At 58.4% G+C, this 19,245-nt stretch overlaps 1 protein-coding gene across 1 annotated transcript; it reads left to right on the forward strand.

Moving 5' to 3' along the window:
- The first annotated feature begins 225 nt into the window (after positions 1–225).
- On the forward strand, positions 226–14,982 carry LOC136055534 (uncharacterized). Its single transcript, XM_065747327.1, has 13 exons — positions 226–480; positions 1,735–1,801; positions 1,928–2,041; positions 2,162–2,269; positions 2,359–2,531; positions 6,159–6,830; positions 8,085–8,151; positions 8,278–8,391; positions 8,512–8,619; positions 8,709–8,881; positions 12,517–13,188; positions 14,443–14,509; positions 14,870–14,982. The coding sequence occupies exons 1-13, from the start codon at positions 226–228 to the stop codon at positions 14,980–14,982; spliced, it is 2,703 nt and encodes a 900-aa protein (XP_065603399.1).
- The last annotated feature ends 4,263 nt before the right edge of the window (positions 14,983–19,245 follow it).

The raw sequence follows: 19,245 nt of genomic DNA on the forward strand, positions 1-19,245 counted from the left end.
CCCAGTCCCCAAGAGATAGAGAACAGCCTGGAGAGCCTAGACAGAGATGTGCGCGAAGAGGTGCTGCTGGAGGAGGCTGCAAGGCTCTTCAACTGCTCCCCTGAGATGCTGAGCGGATCTGATCCTGAGCCCCAGGGGATCAACCACGGCCTCCCCAGCAGCATCCCCGTGCTCCAAGACCTCGGGGATCTCTGTGACCTCGATGAGATCATCACCTCTCACAGCATGAGCTCACTCTCACTGCCCGAAGAGATTCTCTCTTGCGACTACAGCGTCCCTGAAGCCTCCAGCATGAAGCTGAGCACGGAGCAGCTCAACCACGTTTGGATGTGCCCCAAGGAGGCGCGACAGGATCTGACACTGTCAGAAATGCTGCTGGCAATGCCCCGGGGTGATGAGCTCCAGCTGAAGGCCAAGTCAGAAAAGAGGGGGAAAAAGGAGCGAAGCAGCTTCCTGATGAGAAAAAGCCACAAAGAGAGGGTCTCCCCCTGCAGCAGTGGTGTAGAAGAGCAGGGTTAGAGCCATTCATATAGGAAAGGGGGGAGGGAAAGGTGGGATGAGGATAGTGTTCTGTTGTTGTACAGTTTCTCTCGTTTCCTAATAAATGTTTGTTCTGATCCGCTCCACGTCTTGCTGGGGTTGAAACAGCCCTTGGGGGGGGGAAGCTGGGACAGACACAGAAAGTGGTGTCCCCAGCCCAGAAGTGAAGCTCAGATCAAGGGCAGAGGAAGGCTGCAGTGCCTTCACCCCCCTAAGGCAGATGGGGTCACTTCTGGGGGGACGGGGGTGCACAGCCTTCCAAGGGGGGGCCCACTCCAGAGCCTGGGTTGTTCTCCCTGCTGTAGCAAAAGAACCCCAAATAACCCAAAGAAAAGTAAGGGAGGGAGCTGCTGGCAGGACACTACCCCACTCCCCTCGTCCACCCAACATAAAGCCACAGTACCAGAGGAAAAATAACATCACCTTCTGTATGGTAAATAACCCCCAAGGATGGTACTCAGTGAAAACAGTATGGAAGATGGTATATTTAGTAGGCTTATATAGATGGTGCACAGACAGCCGGCAAAGGATGGTGGCTCGGCTTCAGGATGAAAGAGGCTTGCCGTGGACGCCACGCAGGAGGGATCTCCAAGAAGAGATCCTTCCCCGGTGGTGGTCTGCCCTTAAATGGGGTTTGGGAGATGTGGAGCCAGGCTCCACCCGTTCCAATCACACAGGTATATCACCTTTAGCTGTGGCCCTGTGGCTGCCTCGGTGCTCAGCTCAGGTGATCCATCAGTGGTTCAGGCCGTGATTCAACAGTTCCCATACACCGTGGGTACAGCGTGGCTGCACAGAAGGATGCAGAAGGGGATGTCCAAAAATTACCCGTAAAAGCCACAGCTTTTCAGCCAGGCCTGGCTTGAGACGGATCCGGGAGCACGTGGGGAGCAGATGTGGTTAAGGGCGGTGGGTTCAAGGGCAGGGACACGGGGGGGAGAGGATGGGTGGCCCACGGTGCAGCCCCCGGGCAGCTCTCCAGGGCAGCGTGACACTGCACGAAAACTCACTGCAGTGCATCATGAAAGTCAGGCATGAGAGTCAGGCATCCGGAGCCGGAGCCTCAGCAGAGAGCATCTCCACCAGCCCCAAACACAACGGGAACCCCAAACGGGGCTCCACGTGCAGCCCCAAGCTCACACGTCCCTATGGTGGGCGCACGGATGGCCCCAGCACACATTGCTCTCTCCACAGCCACAGAAATCCCCCCTGGGCTGCAGTGATGGGAGCTCTGACCCCTTACCACCTTATAACGACCACGGTGAGGTCACTGCACCTCGCGGTTAACCCTGTAAGCTCATTGGAGGTGAGGAGGACGTGGTGGGCGGGGACAGAGCACGAGGACCCCCAGTAACGACCACCGGCAGGAGACCCCAACCGTTGGCAGTTGGAGCCGCTGCTCAAGAGCAGCAGACGCAGCTCTCTGCTGCTTACATCTCTGCTTCGTACTTCTCCCTGGCACCTCCGAAGCTCATCTATCCTGAGCTCCTCAACAGCGCAGGTGAGCAGCAGGGGGGCCCCGCTCGCCCCACGCCGGCGCTGCCGTCCCTTCTCCGTCCCCCTCCGGGCTCCTCCTGGCGGTTGGGGAGGGGATCGACGCCGTTTCCCCCATCTCTTCCAGTCTCAGCCAAACCCTGCCAGCCCCCTGCGAGGCAGCAGCCCCCGCTGGCAGCCCCGGGCACCTGGTTTACACCGATGGCAACCGGCGCAGCCAACGCTCTCCCACCAGGTTAGACGTGCCCCTACCCGCAGTGGGAGCTCTCCGGGGGAGGGGGTTTCAAAGACCCTTCCCCCCACAACTTCCCTCTATCCCCGCAGAGATGTGGAGAGCCCCGTGCGGATGCTACTTCGACCTCCGTGTCTTTCGCCTCCGGTGGGCAAACACTGCCGTGCCCCCACCGGCCAACCCCACCGGCCAACCTTGGATGCCCAGCAATGGCTGCGCAGCTCTGCAGAGCTGGGTGACCCCCGCAGCCCCCCCAGAGCAATTCGTGCCCTACACGGAGCAGGGCATAGCTGTGGCCCCAGTGGTGCCCTCAGTCCACACCTCCCAGCAGCTGGAGGGGCAGATGCAGCACTTGAACATCTCAGAGGCAGCCCCGGGTGGCAGCAGTGGTATCCCCACGGGTGACACCGTCCCCCTCCACAGCAACACCCCGGTGGGCACCTTTGCTGCCCCGTCTCCAAGAGATCGAGAACGGCAGGGAGAGCCTAGACAGAGATGTGCCCGGTGAGATGCTGCAGGAGGATTGGTTTACCAACCAATGGACTGGTTTACAAACAACATCTTGAGCTGCCTTGAAGTTGTTTCACATTTGCATTTGTGATGATGGCACACAGACTGCGCTACATGAGGTTCTATACTGCTGTTGCTTTTTCATGTTCCTGCTTTTTGTGGTACGTGACGCAGATGAGTATTAATTTAGTACACTCAAATAGTGCTTTCCAGAATTTGTTGCTAATTCATGAATTGCAAGTTTTGTTTCTTGCTTTACTTTGTCATTGTCTTCTGAAAATAAGAAACGTTTGACTTCTCAAAAGCTCCATGTTCTTTTCCTCTTTAAACGGTAATAACTAATTTTACAGAAGGTGAAGAGTTGTGAAATGGGAAGTTTATGTTCACAGTTTCCCATTCTCTGAAGAATCTTTATTGCCAGAGCGCTGCTAGATTGTTAGCTGTGTTTCTGTTTTGCTGTGTGGTTTTTTATACCTTTCAATACCTTAAAAGTAGAAGCTTCCTGTTTACAGTCATGCTAGTGGGTTTTTTTTTCAAATTGTCACTGAGTAAAAAAAGCTTCCTGCCATTATACATATCATTATTTGCCCTTGAAGGACTTTCTATGCCAAATAGGAGGTTCTGAGATTATTAACCCACCCCTAAGGCAGATGGGGTCACTTCTGGGGGGACAGGGGTGCAGAGCCTTCCAAGGGGGGGCCCACTCCAGAGCCTGGGTTGTTCTCCCTGCTGCAGCAAAAGAACCCCAAATAACCCAAAGAAAAGTAAGGGAGGGAAGGAGCTGCTGGCAGGACACTACCCCACTCCCCTCGTCCACCCAACATAAAGCCACAGTACCAGAGGAAAAATAACATCACCTTCGCAGCCAGAAAGCGCCGGAAAACTTCACCTCTCTTTATTGAGCATTTCACATCTGAGCTCCTCAACTTCATAGCAATGCAGCCAACACAGCACCTTCAGGCCACAGTGCCACCACTCTGCCACGCTCGAGCTCTCGGTGTCCCCATCGCCAGCCCCAGGACATGGAGGAGCGACGGGGTCCCAGCAACATCCCGGACCCCAGCAGAACCAGTGGCCATCACCAGAGCACAGAGCCCGATTACGGGCAGCGAGGATGGCTCAGGCACCCAAAAGCTCGGGGTGCTGCCCTGCCCTGAGCATCCTCACTCCAAAACAGAAGCACAGGCAGCAGCAGCGCCTCTGTGGGCCACAGAGAGACGCTCTGCTCAAGAAAAGAAGGAAAAGAAGAGTTCCTAAAGAAAAAAAGACGCCGAGCAGAGAGTCGGGGATGGGGACGCCACAAACGGACCCAGAGCCAGAAGGAGACCGTAACAAGTGCTGCAAACGCATAGGAAATCCAGCAGCTACACAGGACGGAAAGGTCACGGGCACACACTCGGAGAGCTCAGCGCAGCAGTTTACCTTTCGGGCCCAAATTGAACGCCCAGAGCAAAGACGAGGCCCGGACGGCACTCCGGGCAGTCGCAGGAGCAGCAGCAGGGACGGTCCCCGTCCTGAGCTCCAGAGTGGCAAGTCGGGGAAGCAGCGCAGATCCACGGTGCCACGGTGGGGCCTCCATGCAAACAGCCCACAGCTGTGGGGAAGCCACAGCCAGAAAGCCCATAGGGCACGACGAGGCCACGGGGCAGCTCCCAAGAGAAGCCCGGGCAGCTCCGGCCCCGCTCCGCACAGAGGGCGGAGCTGAGGGAGCCCACGGCCTTTCGGAGTCCTCAGCAGCAGCACAAGCGCTCCCGGCTGGCAAAGCGAGCAGCCCAACACCGCCGCGCTGCAGCACAGCCACAGCGCCTCGGCCCGCTCCTCCCGCCGCCCTGAGGGGGCCCGCTCTCCGCCCGCCCTTTTCTAGCCGCCCCGGCCCGTCGCGTGAGTGACGTCATCGCCGCGTGCGGCAGCAATGGCGGCAATGGCGGCAGTGGCGCCGGTCCGGGAGCGGTGAGTGCGGGGCCCGGGGGCTCACGTGTGCTCCCCCCGATCCCTGCGACATCGGCCGCCCCACGGGGCCGTCCCCGGGCCTGGGCTGCGTTGGGGGGAGCGAGCGGGAGATGCTGGTGCTCCTCGCTCAGGGGCTGCGGCCTACAGGGGGGCACCGGGGACGGCGCGGCCGCGTCCCGGGATGCGGCTGGATGGGGGTGGGGATGGGATCGGAGATTGGGAAGTGGCTTTGCTTGGGGTTGGGAGTGGGGATGGGCTCAGGGAGGGGGGCAGGGATGGAGTTGGGCATGGACATGAGGGGTTTGGGATGACGACGGGTTCGAGGATTAGGATGAGGTTGAGAAAGGAATGGAATCAAGGATGGGGATGGGGACTTAGCTGGGGTTGGGAGTGGGATGGAGTTGGGAATGGAGATGAGGTCGAGGAGGGGGTGGGGATGAAGATGAGGATGGGGGACGAGGATGACGATGAGGTCAAGGGGGGATAGGATCGAGGATGGGGATAGGGGTTTAATTTGGATTGGGGTCAGGGATAGATTTGGGAATAGGGATGACGTCGAGAAGGAGATGGGGACAAGGATGAGGATGAAGTTCGAGGAGGGGATGGGATCAGGGATGGGAATGGGATTTAGTTGGGAATGGGGTCATAGAAGGGGACAAGGATAGAGTTGGGAATGGAGATGAGATCGAGGAGGGGGTGGGGATGAAGATGAGGGTGGGTTTCAGGATGGGGACAGGGATGAGGTCAAGGAGATAGGATGGAGGATGGGGATAGGGATTTAATTGGGGTTGTGTTCAGGGATACAGTTGGGAATGGGGATGAGGTCGAGGAGGGGATGAGAGTGGGGGCACTCTGTGGCGCTGGCAGTGCAGCTCTTCACAGCTTCTTGATTCTTCTGCAGGTTCATTGCTTCCAAGGAGCGGTTCCATGCCTACCGGAGAGCCAACGGGGAGCCCGGCAGCCGAGGGGGTGGTGAGGAGGAGGAGGAAGAGAAGGAGAAGGAGGCTGTCAGCAAGCAGAGCAAGCCCCCTGCCAAGAGGGGGAGGTTGGATGCACAGGGCCAGGACGGAGAGAGGCAAGGGGAGCCCGAGGATGGGGAGCAGGAGCCCATGGAGCGCAAACGAGCCCGGGGGCAGAACAAGAGCAGGCCCTGCATGAAGCCCAACCACTACGAGAAGAGCCGGTTATGCCCATCAGTCACGCAGGTATGACATGGAGTGTGATGCTCTGCTTTGCTCTTGGTGGGTTTCTTGATTTTTCTAGTTAGGAGAGCACACCCCAGAGTGATGGAAGGCAAAGATGCACCAGGGTGACCCCCCAGAGGAAGGGAGCTGAGGGCAGGTCCATTGCAAAACTACAAGAAGAACCTTGGATGCCCAGCAATGGCTGAGCGGCTCCGCAGAGCTCGGCGACCCCCGCAGCCCCCCCGGAGCAATTCGTGCCCTACAAGGAGCAGGGCATAGCTGTGGCCCCAGTAGTGCCCTCAGTCCCCACCTTCCAGCAGCTGGAGGGGCAGATCCAACACTTGAACATCTCAGAGGCAGCCCCAGGTGGCAGCAGTGGTATCCCCACGGGTGACACCGTCCCCCTCCACAGCAACATCCCAGCGGGCATCTTTGCTGCCCCCAGTCCCCAAGAGATAGAGAACAGCCTGGAGAGCCTAGACAGAGATGTGCCCGAAGAGGTGCTGCTGGAGGAGGCTGCAAGGCTCTTCAACTGCTCCCCTGAGATGCTGAGCGGATCTGATCCTGAGCCCCAGGGGATCAACCACGGCCTCCCCAGCAGCATCCCCGTGCTCCAAGACCTCGGGGATCTCTGTGACCTCGATGAGATCATCACCTCTCACAGCATGAGCTCACTCTCACTGCCCGAAGAGATTCTCTCTTGCGACTACAGCGTCCCTGAAGCCTCCAGCATGAAGCTGAGCACGGAGCAGCTCAACCACGTTTGGATGTGCCCCAAGGAGGCGCGACAGGATCTGACACTGTCAGAAATGCTGCTGGCAATGCCCCGGGGTGATGAGCTCCAGCCGAAGGCCAAGTCAGAAAAGAGGGGGAAAAAGGAGCGAAGCAGCTTCCTGATGAGAAAAAGCCACAAAGAGAGGGTCTCCCCCTGCAGCAGTGGTGTAGAAGAGCAGGGTTAGAGCCATTCATATAGGAAAGGGGGGAGGGAAAGGTGGGATGAGGATAGTGTTCTGTTGTTGTACAGTTTCTCTCGTTTCCTAATAAATGTTTGTTCTGATCCGCTCCACGTCTTGCTGGGGTTGAAACAGCCCTTGGGGGGGGGAAGCTGGGACAGACACAGAAAGTGGTGTCCCCAGCCCAGAAGTGAAGCTCAGATCAAGGGCAGAGGAAGGCTGCAGTGCCTTCACCCCCCTAAGGCAGATGGGGTCACTTCTGGGGGGACGGGGGTGCACAGCCTTCCAAGGGGGGGCCCACTCCAGAGCCTGGGTTGTTCTCCCTGCTGTAGCAAAAGAACCCCAAATAACCCAAAGAAAAGTAAGGGAGGGAGCTGCTGGCAGGACACTACCCCACTCCCCTCGTCCACCCAACATAAAGCCACAGTACCAGAGGAAAAATAACATCACCTTCTGTATGGTAAATAACCCCCAAGGATGGTACTCAGTGAAAACAGTATGGAAGATGGTATATTTAGTAGGCTTATATAGATGGTGCACAGACAGCCGGCAAAGGATGGTGGCTCGGCTTCAGGATGAAAGAGGCTTGCCGTGGACGCCACGCAGGAGGGATCTCCAAGAAGAGATCCTTCCCCGGTGGTGGTCTGCCCTTAAATGGGGTTTGGGAGATGTGGAGCCAGGCTCCACCCGTTCCAATCACACAGGTATATCACCTTTAGCTGTGGCCCTGTGGCTGCCTCGGTGCTCAGCTCAGGTGATCCATCAGTGGTTCAGGCCGTGATTCAACAGTTCCCATACACCGTGGGTACAGCGTGGCTGCACAGAAGGATGCAGAAGGGGATGTCCAAAAATTACCCGTAAAAGCCACAGCTTTTCAGCCAGGCCTGGCTTGAGACGGATCCGGGAGCACGTGGGGAGCAGATGTGGTTAAGGGCGGTGGGTTCAAGGGCAGGGACACGGGGGGGAGAGGATGGGTGGCCCACGGTGCAGCCCCCGGGCAGCTCTCCAGGGCAGCGTGACACTGCACGAAAACTCACTGCAGTGCATCATGAAAGTCAGGCATGAGAGTCAGGCATCCGGAGCCGGAGCCTCAGCAGAGAGCATCTCCACCAGCCCCAAACACAACGGGAACCCCAAACGGGGCTCCACGTGCAGCCCCAAGCTCACACGTCCCTATGGTGGGCGCACGGATGGCCCCAGCACACATTGCTCTCTCCACAGCCACAGAAATCCCCCCTGGGCTGCAGTGATGGGAGCTCTGACCCCTTACCACCTTATAACGACCACGGTGAGGTCACTGCACCTCGCGGTTAACCCTGTAAGCTCATTGGAGGTGAGGAGGACGTGGTGGGCGGGGACAGAGCACGAGGACCCCCAGTAACGACCACCGGCAGGAGACCCCAACCGTTGGCAGTTGGAGCCGCTGCTCAAGAGCAGCAGACGCAGCTCTCTGCTGCTTACATCTCTGCTTCGTACTTCTCCCTGGCACCTCCGAAGCTCATCTATCCTGAGCTCCTCAACAGCGCAGGTGAGCAGCAGGGGGGCCCCGCTCGCCCCACGCCGGCGCTGCCGTCCCTTCTCCGTCCCCCTCCGGGCTCCTCCTGGCGGTTGGGGAGGGGATCGACGCCGTTTCCCCCATCTCTTCCAGGCTCCGCCAAACCCTGCCAGCCCCCTGCGAGGCAGCAGCCCCCGCTGGCAGCCCCGGGCACCTGGTTTACACCGATGGCAACCGGCGCAGCCAACGCTCTCCCACCAGGTTAGACGTGCCCCTACCCGCAGTGGGAGCTCTCCGGGGGAGGGGGTTTCAAAGACCCTTCCCCCCACAACTTCCCTCTATCCCCGCAGAGATGTGGAGAGCCCCGTGCGGATGCTACTTCGACCTCCGTGTCTTTCGCCTCCGGTGGGCAAACACTGCCGTGCCCCCACCGGCCAACCCCACCGGCCAACCTTGGATGCCCAGCAATGGCTGCGCAGCTCTGCAGAGCTGGGTGACCCCCGCAGCCCCCCCAGAGCAATTCGTGCCCTACACGGAGCAGGGCATAGCTGTGGCCCCAGTGGTGCCCTCAGTCCACACCTCCCAGCAGCTGGAGGGGCAGATGCAGCACTTGAACATCTCAGAGGCAGCCCCGGGTGGCAGCAGTGGTATCCCCACGGGTGACACCGTCCCCCTCCACAGCAACACCCCAGTGGGCACCTTTGCTGCCCCGTCTCCAAGAGATCGAGAACAGCAGGGAGAGCCTAGACAGAGATGTGCCCGGTGAGATGCTGCAGGAGGATTGGTTTACCAACCAATGGACTGGTTTACAAACAACATCTTGAGCTGCCTTGAAGTTGTTTCACATTTGCATTTGTGATGATGGCACACAGACTGCGCTACATGAGGTTCTATACTGCTGTTGCTTTTTCATGTTCCTGCTTTTTGTGGTACGTGACGCAGATGAGTATTAATTTAGTAAACTCAAATAGTGCTTTCCAGAATTTGTTGCTAATTCATGAATTGCAAGTTTTGTTTCTTGCTTTACTTTGTCATTGTCTTCTGAAAATAAGAAACGTTTGACTTCTCAAAAGCTCCATGTTTTTTTCCTCTTTAAACGGTAATAACTAAGTTAAAATTTTACAGAAGGTGAAGAGTTGTGAAATGGGAAGTTTATGTTCACAGTTTCCCATTCTCTGAAGAATCTTTATTGCCAGAGCGCTGCTAGATTGTTAGTTGTGTTTCTGTTTTGCTGTGTGGTTTTTTTATACCTTTCAATACCTTAAAAGTAGAAGCTTCCTGTTTACAGTCATGCTAGTGGGTTTTTTTTTCAAATTGTCACTGAGTAAAAAAAGCTTCCTGCCATTATACATATCATTATTTGCCCTTGAAGGACTTTCTATGCCAAATAGGAGGTTCTGAGATTATTAACCCACCCCTAAGGCAGATGGGGTCACTTCTGGGGGGACAGGGGTGCAGAGCCTTCCAAGGGGGGGCCCACTCCAGAGCCTGGGTTGTTCTCCCTGCTGCAGCAAAAGAACCCCAAATAACCCAAAGAAAAGTAAGGGAGGGAAGGAGCTGCTGGCAGGACACTACCCCACTCCCCTCGTCCACCCAACATAAAGCCACAGTACCAGAGGAAAAATAACATCACCTTCGCAGCCAGAAAGCGCCGGAAAACTTCACCTCTCTTTATTGAGCATTTCACATCTGAGCTCCTCAACTTCATAGCAATGCAGCCAACACAGCACCTTCAGGCCACAGTGCCACCACTCTGCCACGCTCGAGCTCTCGGTGTCCCCATCGCCAGCCCCAGGACATGGAGGAGCGACGGGGTCCCAGCAACATCCCGGACCCCAGCAGAACCAGTGGCCATCACCAGAGCACAGAGCCCGATTACGGGCAGCGAGGATGGCTCAGGCACCCAAAAGCTCGGGGTGCTGCCCTGCCCTGAGCATCCTCACTCCAAAACAGAAGCACAGGCAGCAGCAGCGCCTCTGTGGGCCACAGAGAGACGCTCTGCTCAAGAAAAGAAGGAAAAGAAGAGTTCCTAAAGAAAAAAAGACGCCGAGCAGAGAGTCGGGGATGGGGACGCCACAAACGGACCCAGAGCCAGAAGGAGACCGTAACAAGTGCTGCAAACGCATAGGAAATCCAGCAGCTACACAGGACGGAAAGGTCACGGGCACACACTCGGAGAGCTCAGCGCAGCAGTTTACCTTTCGGGCCCAAATTGAACGCCCAGAGCAAAGACGAGGCCCGGACGGCACTCCGGGCAGTCGCAGGAGCAGCAGCAGGGACGGTCCCCGTCCTGAGCTCCAGAGTGGCAAGTCGGGGAAGCAGCGCAGATCCACGGTGCCACGGTGGGGCCTCCATGCAAACAGCCCACAGCTGTGGGGAAGCCACAGCCAGAAAGCCCATAGGGCACGACGAGGCCACGGGGCAGCTCCCAAGAGAAGCCCGGGCAGCTCCGGCCCCGCTCCGCACAGAGGGCGGAGCTGAGGGAGCCCACGGCCTTTCGGAGTCCTCAGCAGCAGCACAAGCGCTCCCGGCTGGCAAAGCGAGCAGCCCAACACCGCCGCGCTGCAGCACAGCCACAGCGCCTCGGCCCGCTCCTCCCGCCGCCCTGAGGGGGCCCGCTCTCCGCCCGCCCTTTTCTAGCCGCCCCGGCCCGTCGCGTGAGTGACGTCATCGCCGCGTGCGGCAGCAATGGCGGCAATGGCGGCAGTGGCGCCGGTCCGGGAGCGGTGAGTGCGGGGCCCGGGGGCTCACGTGTGCTCCCCCCGATCCCTGCGACATCGGCCGCCCCACGGGGCCGTCCCCGGGCCTGGGCTGCGTTGGGGGGAGCGAGCGGGAGATGCTGGTGCTCCTCGCTCAGGGGCTGCGGCCTACAGGGGGGCACCGGGGACGGCGCGGCCGCGTCCCGGGATGCGGCTGGATGGGGGTGGGGATGGGATCGGAGATTGGGAAGTGGCTTTGCTTGGGGTTGGGAGTGGGGATGGGCTCAGGGAGGGGGGCAGGGATGGAGTTGGGCATGGACATGAGGGGTTTGGGATGACGACGGGTTCGAGGATTAGGATGAGGTTGAGAAAGGAATGGAATCAAGGATGGGGATGGGGACTTAGCTGGGGTTGGGAGTGGGATGGAGTTGGGAATGGAGATGAGGTCGAGGAGGGGGTGGGGATGAAGATGAGGATGGGGGACGAGGATGACGATGAGGTCAAGGGGGGATAGGATCGAGGATGGGGATAGGGGTTTAATTTGGATTGGGGTCAGGGATAGATTTGGGAATAGGGATGACGTCGAGAAGGAGATGGGGACAAGGATGAGGATGAAGTTCGAGGAGGGGATGGGATCAGGGATGGGAATGGGATTTAGTTGGGAATGGGGTCATAGAAGGGGACAAGGATAGAGTTGGGAATGGAGATGAGATCGAGGAGGGGGTGGGGACAGGGATGAGGGTGGGTTTCAGGATGGGGACAGGGATGAGGTCAAGGAGATAGGATGGAGGATGGGGATAGGGATTTAATTGGGGTTGTGTTCAGGGATACAGTTGGGAATGGGGATGAGGTCGAGGAGGGGATGAGAGTGGGGGCACTCTGTGGCGCTGGCAGTGCAGCTCTTCACAGCTTCTTGATTCTTCTGCAGGTTCATTGCTTCCAAGGAGCGGTTCCATGCCTACCGGAGAGCCAACGGGGAGCCCGGCAGCCGAGGGGGTGGTGAGGAGGAGGAGGAAGAGAAGGAGAAGGAGGCTGTCAGCAAGCAGAGCAAGCCCCCTGCCAAGAGGGGGAGGTTGGATGCACAGGGCCAGGACGGAGAGAGGCAAGGGGAGCCCGAGGATGGGGAGCAGGAGCCCATGGAGCGCAAACGAGCCCGGGGGCAGAACAAGAGCAGGCCCTGCATGAAGCCCAACCACTACGAGAAGAGCCGGTTATGCCCATCAGTCACGCAGGTATGACATGGAGTGTGATGCTCTGCTTTGCTCTTGGTGGGTTTCTTGATTTTTCTAGTTAGGAGAGCACACCCCAGAGTGATGGAAGGCAAAGATGCACCAGGGTGACCCCCCAGAGGAAGGGAGCTGAGGGCAGGTCCATTGCAAAACTACAAGAAGAACCTTGGATGCCCAGCAATGGCTGAGCGGCTCCGCAGAGCTCGGCGACCCCCGCAGCCCCCCCGGAGCAATTCGTGCCCTACAAGGAGCAGGGCATAGCTGTGGCCCCAGTAGTGCCCTCAGTCCCCACCTTCCAGCAGCTGGAGGGGCAGATCCAACACTTGAACATCTCAGAGGCAGCCCCAGGTGGCAGCAGTGGTATCCCCACGGGTGACACCGTCCCCCTCCACAGCAACATCCCAGCAGGCATCTTTGCTGCCCCCAGTCCCCAAGAGATAGAGAACAGCCTGGAGAGCCTAGACAGAGATGTGCCCGAAGAGGTGCTGCTGGAGGAGGCTGCAAGGCTCTTCAACTGCTCCCCTGAGATGCTGAGCGGATCTGATCCTGAGCCCCAGGGGATCAACCACGGCCTCCCCAGCAGCATCCCCGTGCTCCAAGACCTCGGGGATCTCTGTGACCTCGATGAGATCATCACCTCTCACAGCATGAGCTCACTCTCACTGCCCGAAGAGATTCTCTCTTGCGACTACAGCGTCCCTGAAGCCTCCAGCATGAAGCTGAGCACGGAGCAGCTCAACCACGTTTGGATGTGCCCCAAGGAGGCGCGACAGGATCTGACACTGTCAGAAATGCTGCTGGCAATGCCCCGGGGTGATGAGCTCCAGCCGAAGGCCAAGTCAGAAAAGAGGGGGAAAAAGGAGCGAAGCAGCTTCCTGATGAGAAAAAGCCACAAAGAGAGGGTCTCCCCCTGCAGCAGTGGTGTAGAAGAGCAGGGTTAGAGCCATTCATATAGGAAAGGGGGGAGGGAAAGGTGGGATGAGGATAGTGTTCTGTTGTTGTACAGTTTCTCTCGTTTCCTAATAAATGTTTGTTCTGATCCGCTCCACGTCTTGCTGGGGTTGAAACAGCCCTTGGGGGGGGGAAGCTGGGACAGACACAGAAAGTGGTGTCCCCAGCCCAGAAGTGAAGCTCAGATCAAGGGCAGAGGAAGGCTGCAGTGCCTTCACCCCCCTAAGGCAGATGGGGTCACTTCTGGGGGGACGGGGGTGCACAGCCTTCCAAGGGGGGGCCCACTCCAGAGCCTGGGTTGTTCTCCCTGCTGTAGCAAAAGAACCCCAAATAACCCAAAGAAAAGTAAGGGAGGGAGCTGCTGGCAGGACACTACCCCACTCCCCTCGTCCACCCAACATAAAGCCACAGTACCAGAGGAAAAATAACATCACCTTCTGTATGGTAAATAACCCCCAAGGATGGTACTCAGTGAAAACAGTATGGAAGATGGTATATTTAGTAGGCTTATATAGATGGTGCACAGACAGCCGGCAAAGGATGGTGGCTCGGCTTCAGGATGAAAGAGGCTTGCCGTGGACGCCACGCAGGAGGGATCTCCAAGAAGAGATCCTTCCCCGGTGGTGGTCTGCCCTTAAATGGGGTTTGGGAGATGTGGAGCCAGGCTCCACCCGTTCCAATCACACAGGTATATCACCTTTAGCTGTGGCCCTGTGGCTGCCTCGGTGCTCAGCTCAGGTGATCCATCAGTGGTTCAGGCCGTGATTCAACACTTCCCATACACCGTGGGTACAGCGTGGCTGCACAGAAGGATGCAGAAGGGGATGTCCAAAAATTACCCGTAAAAGCCACAGCTTTTCAGCCAGGCCTGGCTTGAGACGGATCCGGGAGCACGTGGGGAGCAGATGTGGTTAAGGGCGGTGGGTTCAAGGGCAGGGACACGGGGGGGAGAGGATGGGTGGCCCACGGTGCAGCCCCCGGGCAGCTCTCCAGGGCAGCGTGACACTGCACGAAAACTCACTGCAGTGCATCATGAAAGTCAGGCATGAGAGTCAGGCATCCGGAGCCGGAGCCTCAGCAGAGAGCATCTCCACCAGCCCCAAACACAACGGGAACCCCAAACGGGGCTCCACGTGCAGCCCCAAGCTCACACGTCCCTATGGTGGGCGCACGGATGGCCCCAGCACACATTGCTCTCTCCACAGCCACAGAAATCCCCCCTGGGCTGCAGTGATGGGAGCTCTGACCCCTTACCACCTTATAACGACCACGGTGAGGTCACTGCACCTCGCGGTTAACCCTGTAAGCTCATTGGAGGTGAGGAGGACGTGGTGGGCGGGGACAGAGCACGAGGACCCCCAGTAACGACCACCGGCAGGAGACCCCAACCGTTGGCAGTTGGAGCCGCTGCTCAAGAGCAGCAGACGCAGCTCTCTGCTGCTTACTTCTGTGCTTCGTACTTCTCCCTGGCACCTCCGAAGCTCATCTATCCTGAGCTCCTCAACAGCGCAGGTGAGCAGCAGGGGGGCCCCGCTCGCCCCACGCCGGCGCTGCCGTCCCTTCTCCGTCCCCCTCCGGGCTCCTCCTGGCGGTTGGGGAGGGGATCGACGCCGTTTCCCCCATCTCTTCCAGTCTCAGCCAAACCCTGCCAGCCCCCTGCGAGGCAGCAGCCCCCGCTGGCAGCCCCGGGCACCTGGTTTACACCGATGGCAACCGGCGCAGCCAACGCTCTCCCACCAGGTTAGACGTGCCCCTACCCGCAGTGGGAGCTCTCCGGGGGAGGGGGTTTCAAAGACCCTTCCCCCCACAACTTCCCTCTATCCCCGCAGAGATGTGGAGAGCCCCGTGCGGATGCTACTTCGACCTCCGTGTCTTTCGCCTCCGGTGGGCAAACACTGCCGTGCCCCCACCGGCCAACCCCACCGGCCAACCTTGGATGCCCAGCAATGGCTGCGCAGCTCTGCAGAGCTGGGTGACCCCCGCAGCCCCCCCAGAGCAATTCGTGCCCTACACGGAGCAGGGCATAGCTGTGGCCCCAGTGGTGCCCTCAGTCCACACCTCCCAGCAGCTGGAGGGGCAGATGCAGCACTTGAACATCTCAGAGGCAGCCCCGGGTGGCAGCAGTGCTATCCCCACGGGTGACACCGTCCCCCTCCACAGCAACACCCCAGTGGGCACCTTTGCTGCCCCGTCTCCAAGAGATCGAGAACAGCAGGGAGAGCCTAGACAGAGATGTGCCCGGTGAGATGCTGCAGGAGGATTGGTTTACCAACCAATGGACTGGTTTACAAACAACATCTTGAGCTGCCTTGAAGTTGTTTCACATTTGCATTTGTGATGATGGCACACAGACTGCGCTACATGAGGTTCTATACTGCTGTTGCTTTTTCATGTTCCTGCTTTTTGTGGTACGTGACGCAGATGAGTATTAATTTAGTAAACTCAAATAGTGCTTTCCAGAATTTGTTGCTAATTCATGAATTGCAAGTTTTGTTTCTTGCTTTACTTTGTCATTGTCTTCTGAAAATAAGAAACGTTTGACTTCTCAAAAGCTCCATGTTTTTTTCCTCTTTAAACGGTAATAACTAAGTTAAAATTTTACAGAAGGTGAAGAGTTGTGAAATGGGAAGTTTATGTTCACAGTTTCCCATTCTCTGAAGAATCTTTATTGCCAGAGCGCTGCTAGATTGTTAGCTGTGTTTCTGTTTTGCTGTGTGGTTTTTCATACCTTTCAATACCTTAAAAGTAGAAGCTTCCTGTTTACAGTCATGCTAGTGGGTTTTTTTTTCAAATTGTCACTGAGTAAAAAAAGCTTCCTGCCATTATACATATCATTATTTGCCCTTGAAGGACTTTCTATGCCAAATAGGAGGTTCTGAGATTATTAACCCACCCCTAAGGCAGATGGGGTCACTTCTGGGGGGACAGGGGTGCAGAGCCTTCCAAGGGGGGGCCCACTCCAGAGCCTGGGTTGTTCTCCCTGCTGCAGCAAAAGAACCCCAAATAACCCAAAGAAAAGTAAGGGAGGGAAGGAGCTGCTGGCAGGACACTACCCCACTCCCCTCGTCCACCCAACATAAAGCCACAGTACCAGAGGAAAAATAACATCACCTTCGCAGCCAGAAAGCGCCGGAAAACTTCACCTCTCTTTATTGAGCATTTCACATCTGAGCTCCTCAACTTCATAGCAATGCAGCCAACACAGCACCTTCAGGCCACAGTGCCACCACTCTGCCACGCTCGAGCTCTCGGTGTCCCCATCGCCAGCCCCAGGACATGGAGGAGCGACGGGGTCCCAGCAACATCCCGGACCCCAGCAGAACCAGTGGCCATCACCAGAGCACAGAGCCCGATTACGGGCAGCGAGGATGGCTCAGGCACCCAAAAGCTCGGGGTGCTGCCCTGCCCTGAGCATCCTCACTCCAAAACAGAAGCACAGGCAGCAGCAGCGCCTCTGTGGGCCACAGAGAGACGCTCTGCTCAAGAAAAGAAGGAAAAGAAGAGTTCCTAAAGAAAAAAAGACGCCGAGCAGAGAGTCGGGGATGGGGACGCCACAAACGGACCCAGAGCCAGAAGGAGACCGTAACAAGTGCTGCAAACGCATAGGAAATCCAGCAGCTACACAGGACGGAAAGGTCACGGGCACACACTCGGAGAGCTCAGCGCAGCAGTTTACCTTTCGGGCCCAAATTGAACGCCCAGAGCAAAGACGAGGCCCGGACGGCACTCCGGGCAGTCGCAGGAGCAGCAGCAGGGACGGTCCCCGTCCTGAGCTCCAGAGTGGCAAGTCGGGGAAGCAGCGCAGATCCACGGTGCCACGGTGGGGCCTCCATGCAAACAGCCCACAGCTGTGGGGAAGCCACAGCCAGAAAGCCCATAGGGCACGACGAGGCCACGGGGCAGCTCCCAAGAGAAGCCCGGGCAGCTCCGGCCCCGCTCCGCACAGAGGGCGGAGCTGAGGGAGCCCACGGCCTTTCGGAGTCCTCAGCAGCAGCACAAGCGCTCCCGGCTGGCAAAGCGAGCAGCCCAACACCGCCGCGCTGCAGCACAGCCACAGCGCCTCGGCCCGCTCCTCCCGCCGCCCTGAGGGGGCCCGCTCTCCGCCCGCCCTTTTCTAGCCGCCCCGGCCCGTCGCGTGAGTGACGTCATCGCCGCGTGCGGCAGCAATGGCGGCAATGGCGGCAGTGGCGCCGGTCCGGGAGCGGTGAGTGCGGGGCCCGGGGGCTCACGTGTGCTCCCCCCGATCCCTGCGACATCGGCCGCCCCACGGGGCCGTCCCCGGGCCTGGGCTGCGTTGGGGGGAGCGAGCGGGAGATGCTGGTGCTCCTCGCTCAGGGGCTGCGGCCTACAGGGGGGCACCGGGGACGGCGCGGCCGCGTCCCGGGATGCGGCTGGATGGGGGTGGGGATGGGATCGGAGATTGGGAAGTGGCTTTGCTTGGGGTTGGGAGTGGGGATGGGCTCAGGGAGGGGGGCAGGGATGGAGTTGGGCATGGACATGAGGGGTTTGGGATGACGACGGGTTCGAGGATTAGGATGAGGTTGAGAAAGGAATGGAATCAAGGATGGGGATGGGGACTTAGCTGGGGTTGGGAGTGGGATGGAGTTGGGAATGGAGATGAGGTCGAGGAGGGGGTGGGGATGAAGATGAGGATGGGGGACGAGGATGACGATGAGGTCAAGGGGGGATAGGATCGAGGATGGGGATAGGGGTTTAATTTGGATTGGGGTCAGGGATAGATTTGGGAATAGGGATGACGTCGAGAAGGAGATGGGGACAAGGATGAGGATGAAGTTCGAGGAGGGGATGGGATCAGGGATGGGAATGGGATTTAGTTGGGAATGGGGTCATAGAAGGGGACAAGGATAGAGTTGGGAATGGAGATGAGATCGAGGAGGGGGTGGGGATGAAGATGAGGGTGGGTTTCAGGATGGGGACAGGGATGAGGTCAAGGAGATAGGATGGAGGATGGGGATAGGGATTTAATTGGGGTTGTGTTCAGGGATACAGTTGGGAATGGGGATGAGGTCGAGGAGGGGATGAGAGTGGGGGCACTCTGTGGCGCTGGCAGTGCAGCTCTTCACAGCTTCTTGATTCTTCTGCAGGTTCATTGCTTCCAAGGAGCGGTTCCATGCCTACCGGAGAGCCAACGGGGAGCCCGGCAGCCGAGGGGGTGGTGAGGAGGAGGAGGAAGAGAAGGAGAAGGAGGCTGTCAGCAAGCAGAGCAAGCCCCCTGCCAAGAGGGGGAGGTTGGATGCACAGGGCCAGGACGGAGAGAGGCAAGGGGAGCCCGAGGATGGGGAGCAGGAGCCCATGGAGCGCAAACGAGCCCGGGGGCAGAACAAGAGCAGGCCCTGCATGAAGCCCAACCACTACGAGAAGAGCCGGTTATGCCCATCAGTCACGCAGGTATGACATGGAGTGTGATGCTCTGCTTTGCTCTTGGTGGGTTTCTTGATTTTTCTAGTTAGGAGAGCACACCCCAGAGTGATGGAAGGCAAAGATGCACCAGGGTGACCCCCCAGAGGAAGGGAGCTGAGGGCAGGTCCATTGCAAAACTACAAGAAGAACCTTGGATGCCCAGCAATGGCTGAGCGGCTCCGCAGAGCTCGGCGACCCCCGCAGCCCCCCCGGAGCAATTCGTGCCCTACAAGGAGCAGGGCATAGCTGTGGCCCCAGTAGTGCCCTCAGTCCCCACCTTCCAGCAGCTGGAGGGGCAGATCCAACACTTGAACATCTCAGAGGCAGCCCCAGGTGGCAGCAGTGGTATCCCCACGGGTGACACCGTCCCCCTCCACAGCAACATCCCAGCAGGCATCTTTGCTGCCCCCAGTCCCCAAGAGATAGAGAACAGCCTGGAGAGCCTAGACAGAGATGTGCCCGAAGAGGTGCTGCTGGAGGAGGCTGCAAGGCTCTTCAACTGCTCCCCTGAGATGCTGAGCGGATCTGATCCTGAGCCCCAGGGGATCAACCACGGCCTCCCCAGCAGCATCCCCGTGCTCCAAGAC

The sequence above is a fragment of the Cyrtonyx montezumae genome, unplaced genomic scaffold (genome assembly GCF_038088225.1).
Source record: "Cyrtonyx montezumae isolate F1298 unplaced genomic scaffold, pur_monq_1.0 scaffold_44, whole genome shotgun sequence".
In the NCBI taxonomy this organism is placed as follows: Eukaryota; Metazoa; Chordata; class Aves; order Galliformes; family Odontophoridae; genus Cyrtonyx; species Cyrtonyx montezumae.

Excerpts from the sequence above, each read along its gene's own strand:
- LOC136055534 (XM_065747327.1), top strand. The coding sequence starts at position 226 with ATGAGCTCACTCTCACTGCCCGAAGAGATTCTCTCTTGCGACTACAGC. Across the intron at positions 6,831-8,084 it reads GAAAAAGCCACAAAGAGAGG|CCACAGAAATCCCCCCTGGG; the intron begins GTCTCCCCCTGC and ends CTCTCTCCACAG. Across the intron at positions 8,882-12,516 it reads CAGCCCCCCCAGAGCAATTC|CAATTCGTGCCCTACAAGGA; the intron begins GTGCCCTACACG and ends GCCCCCCCGGAG.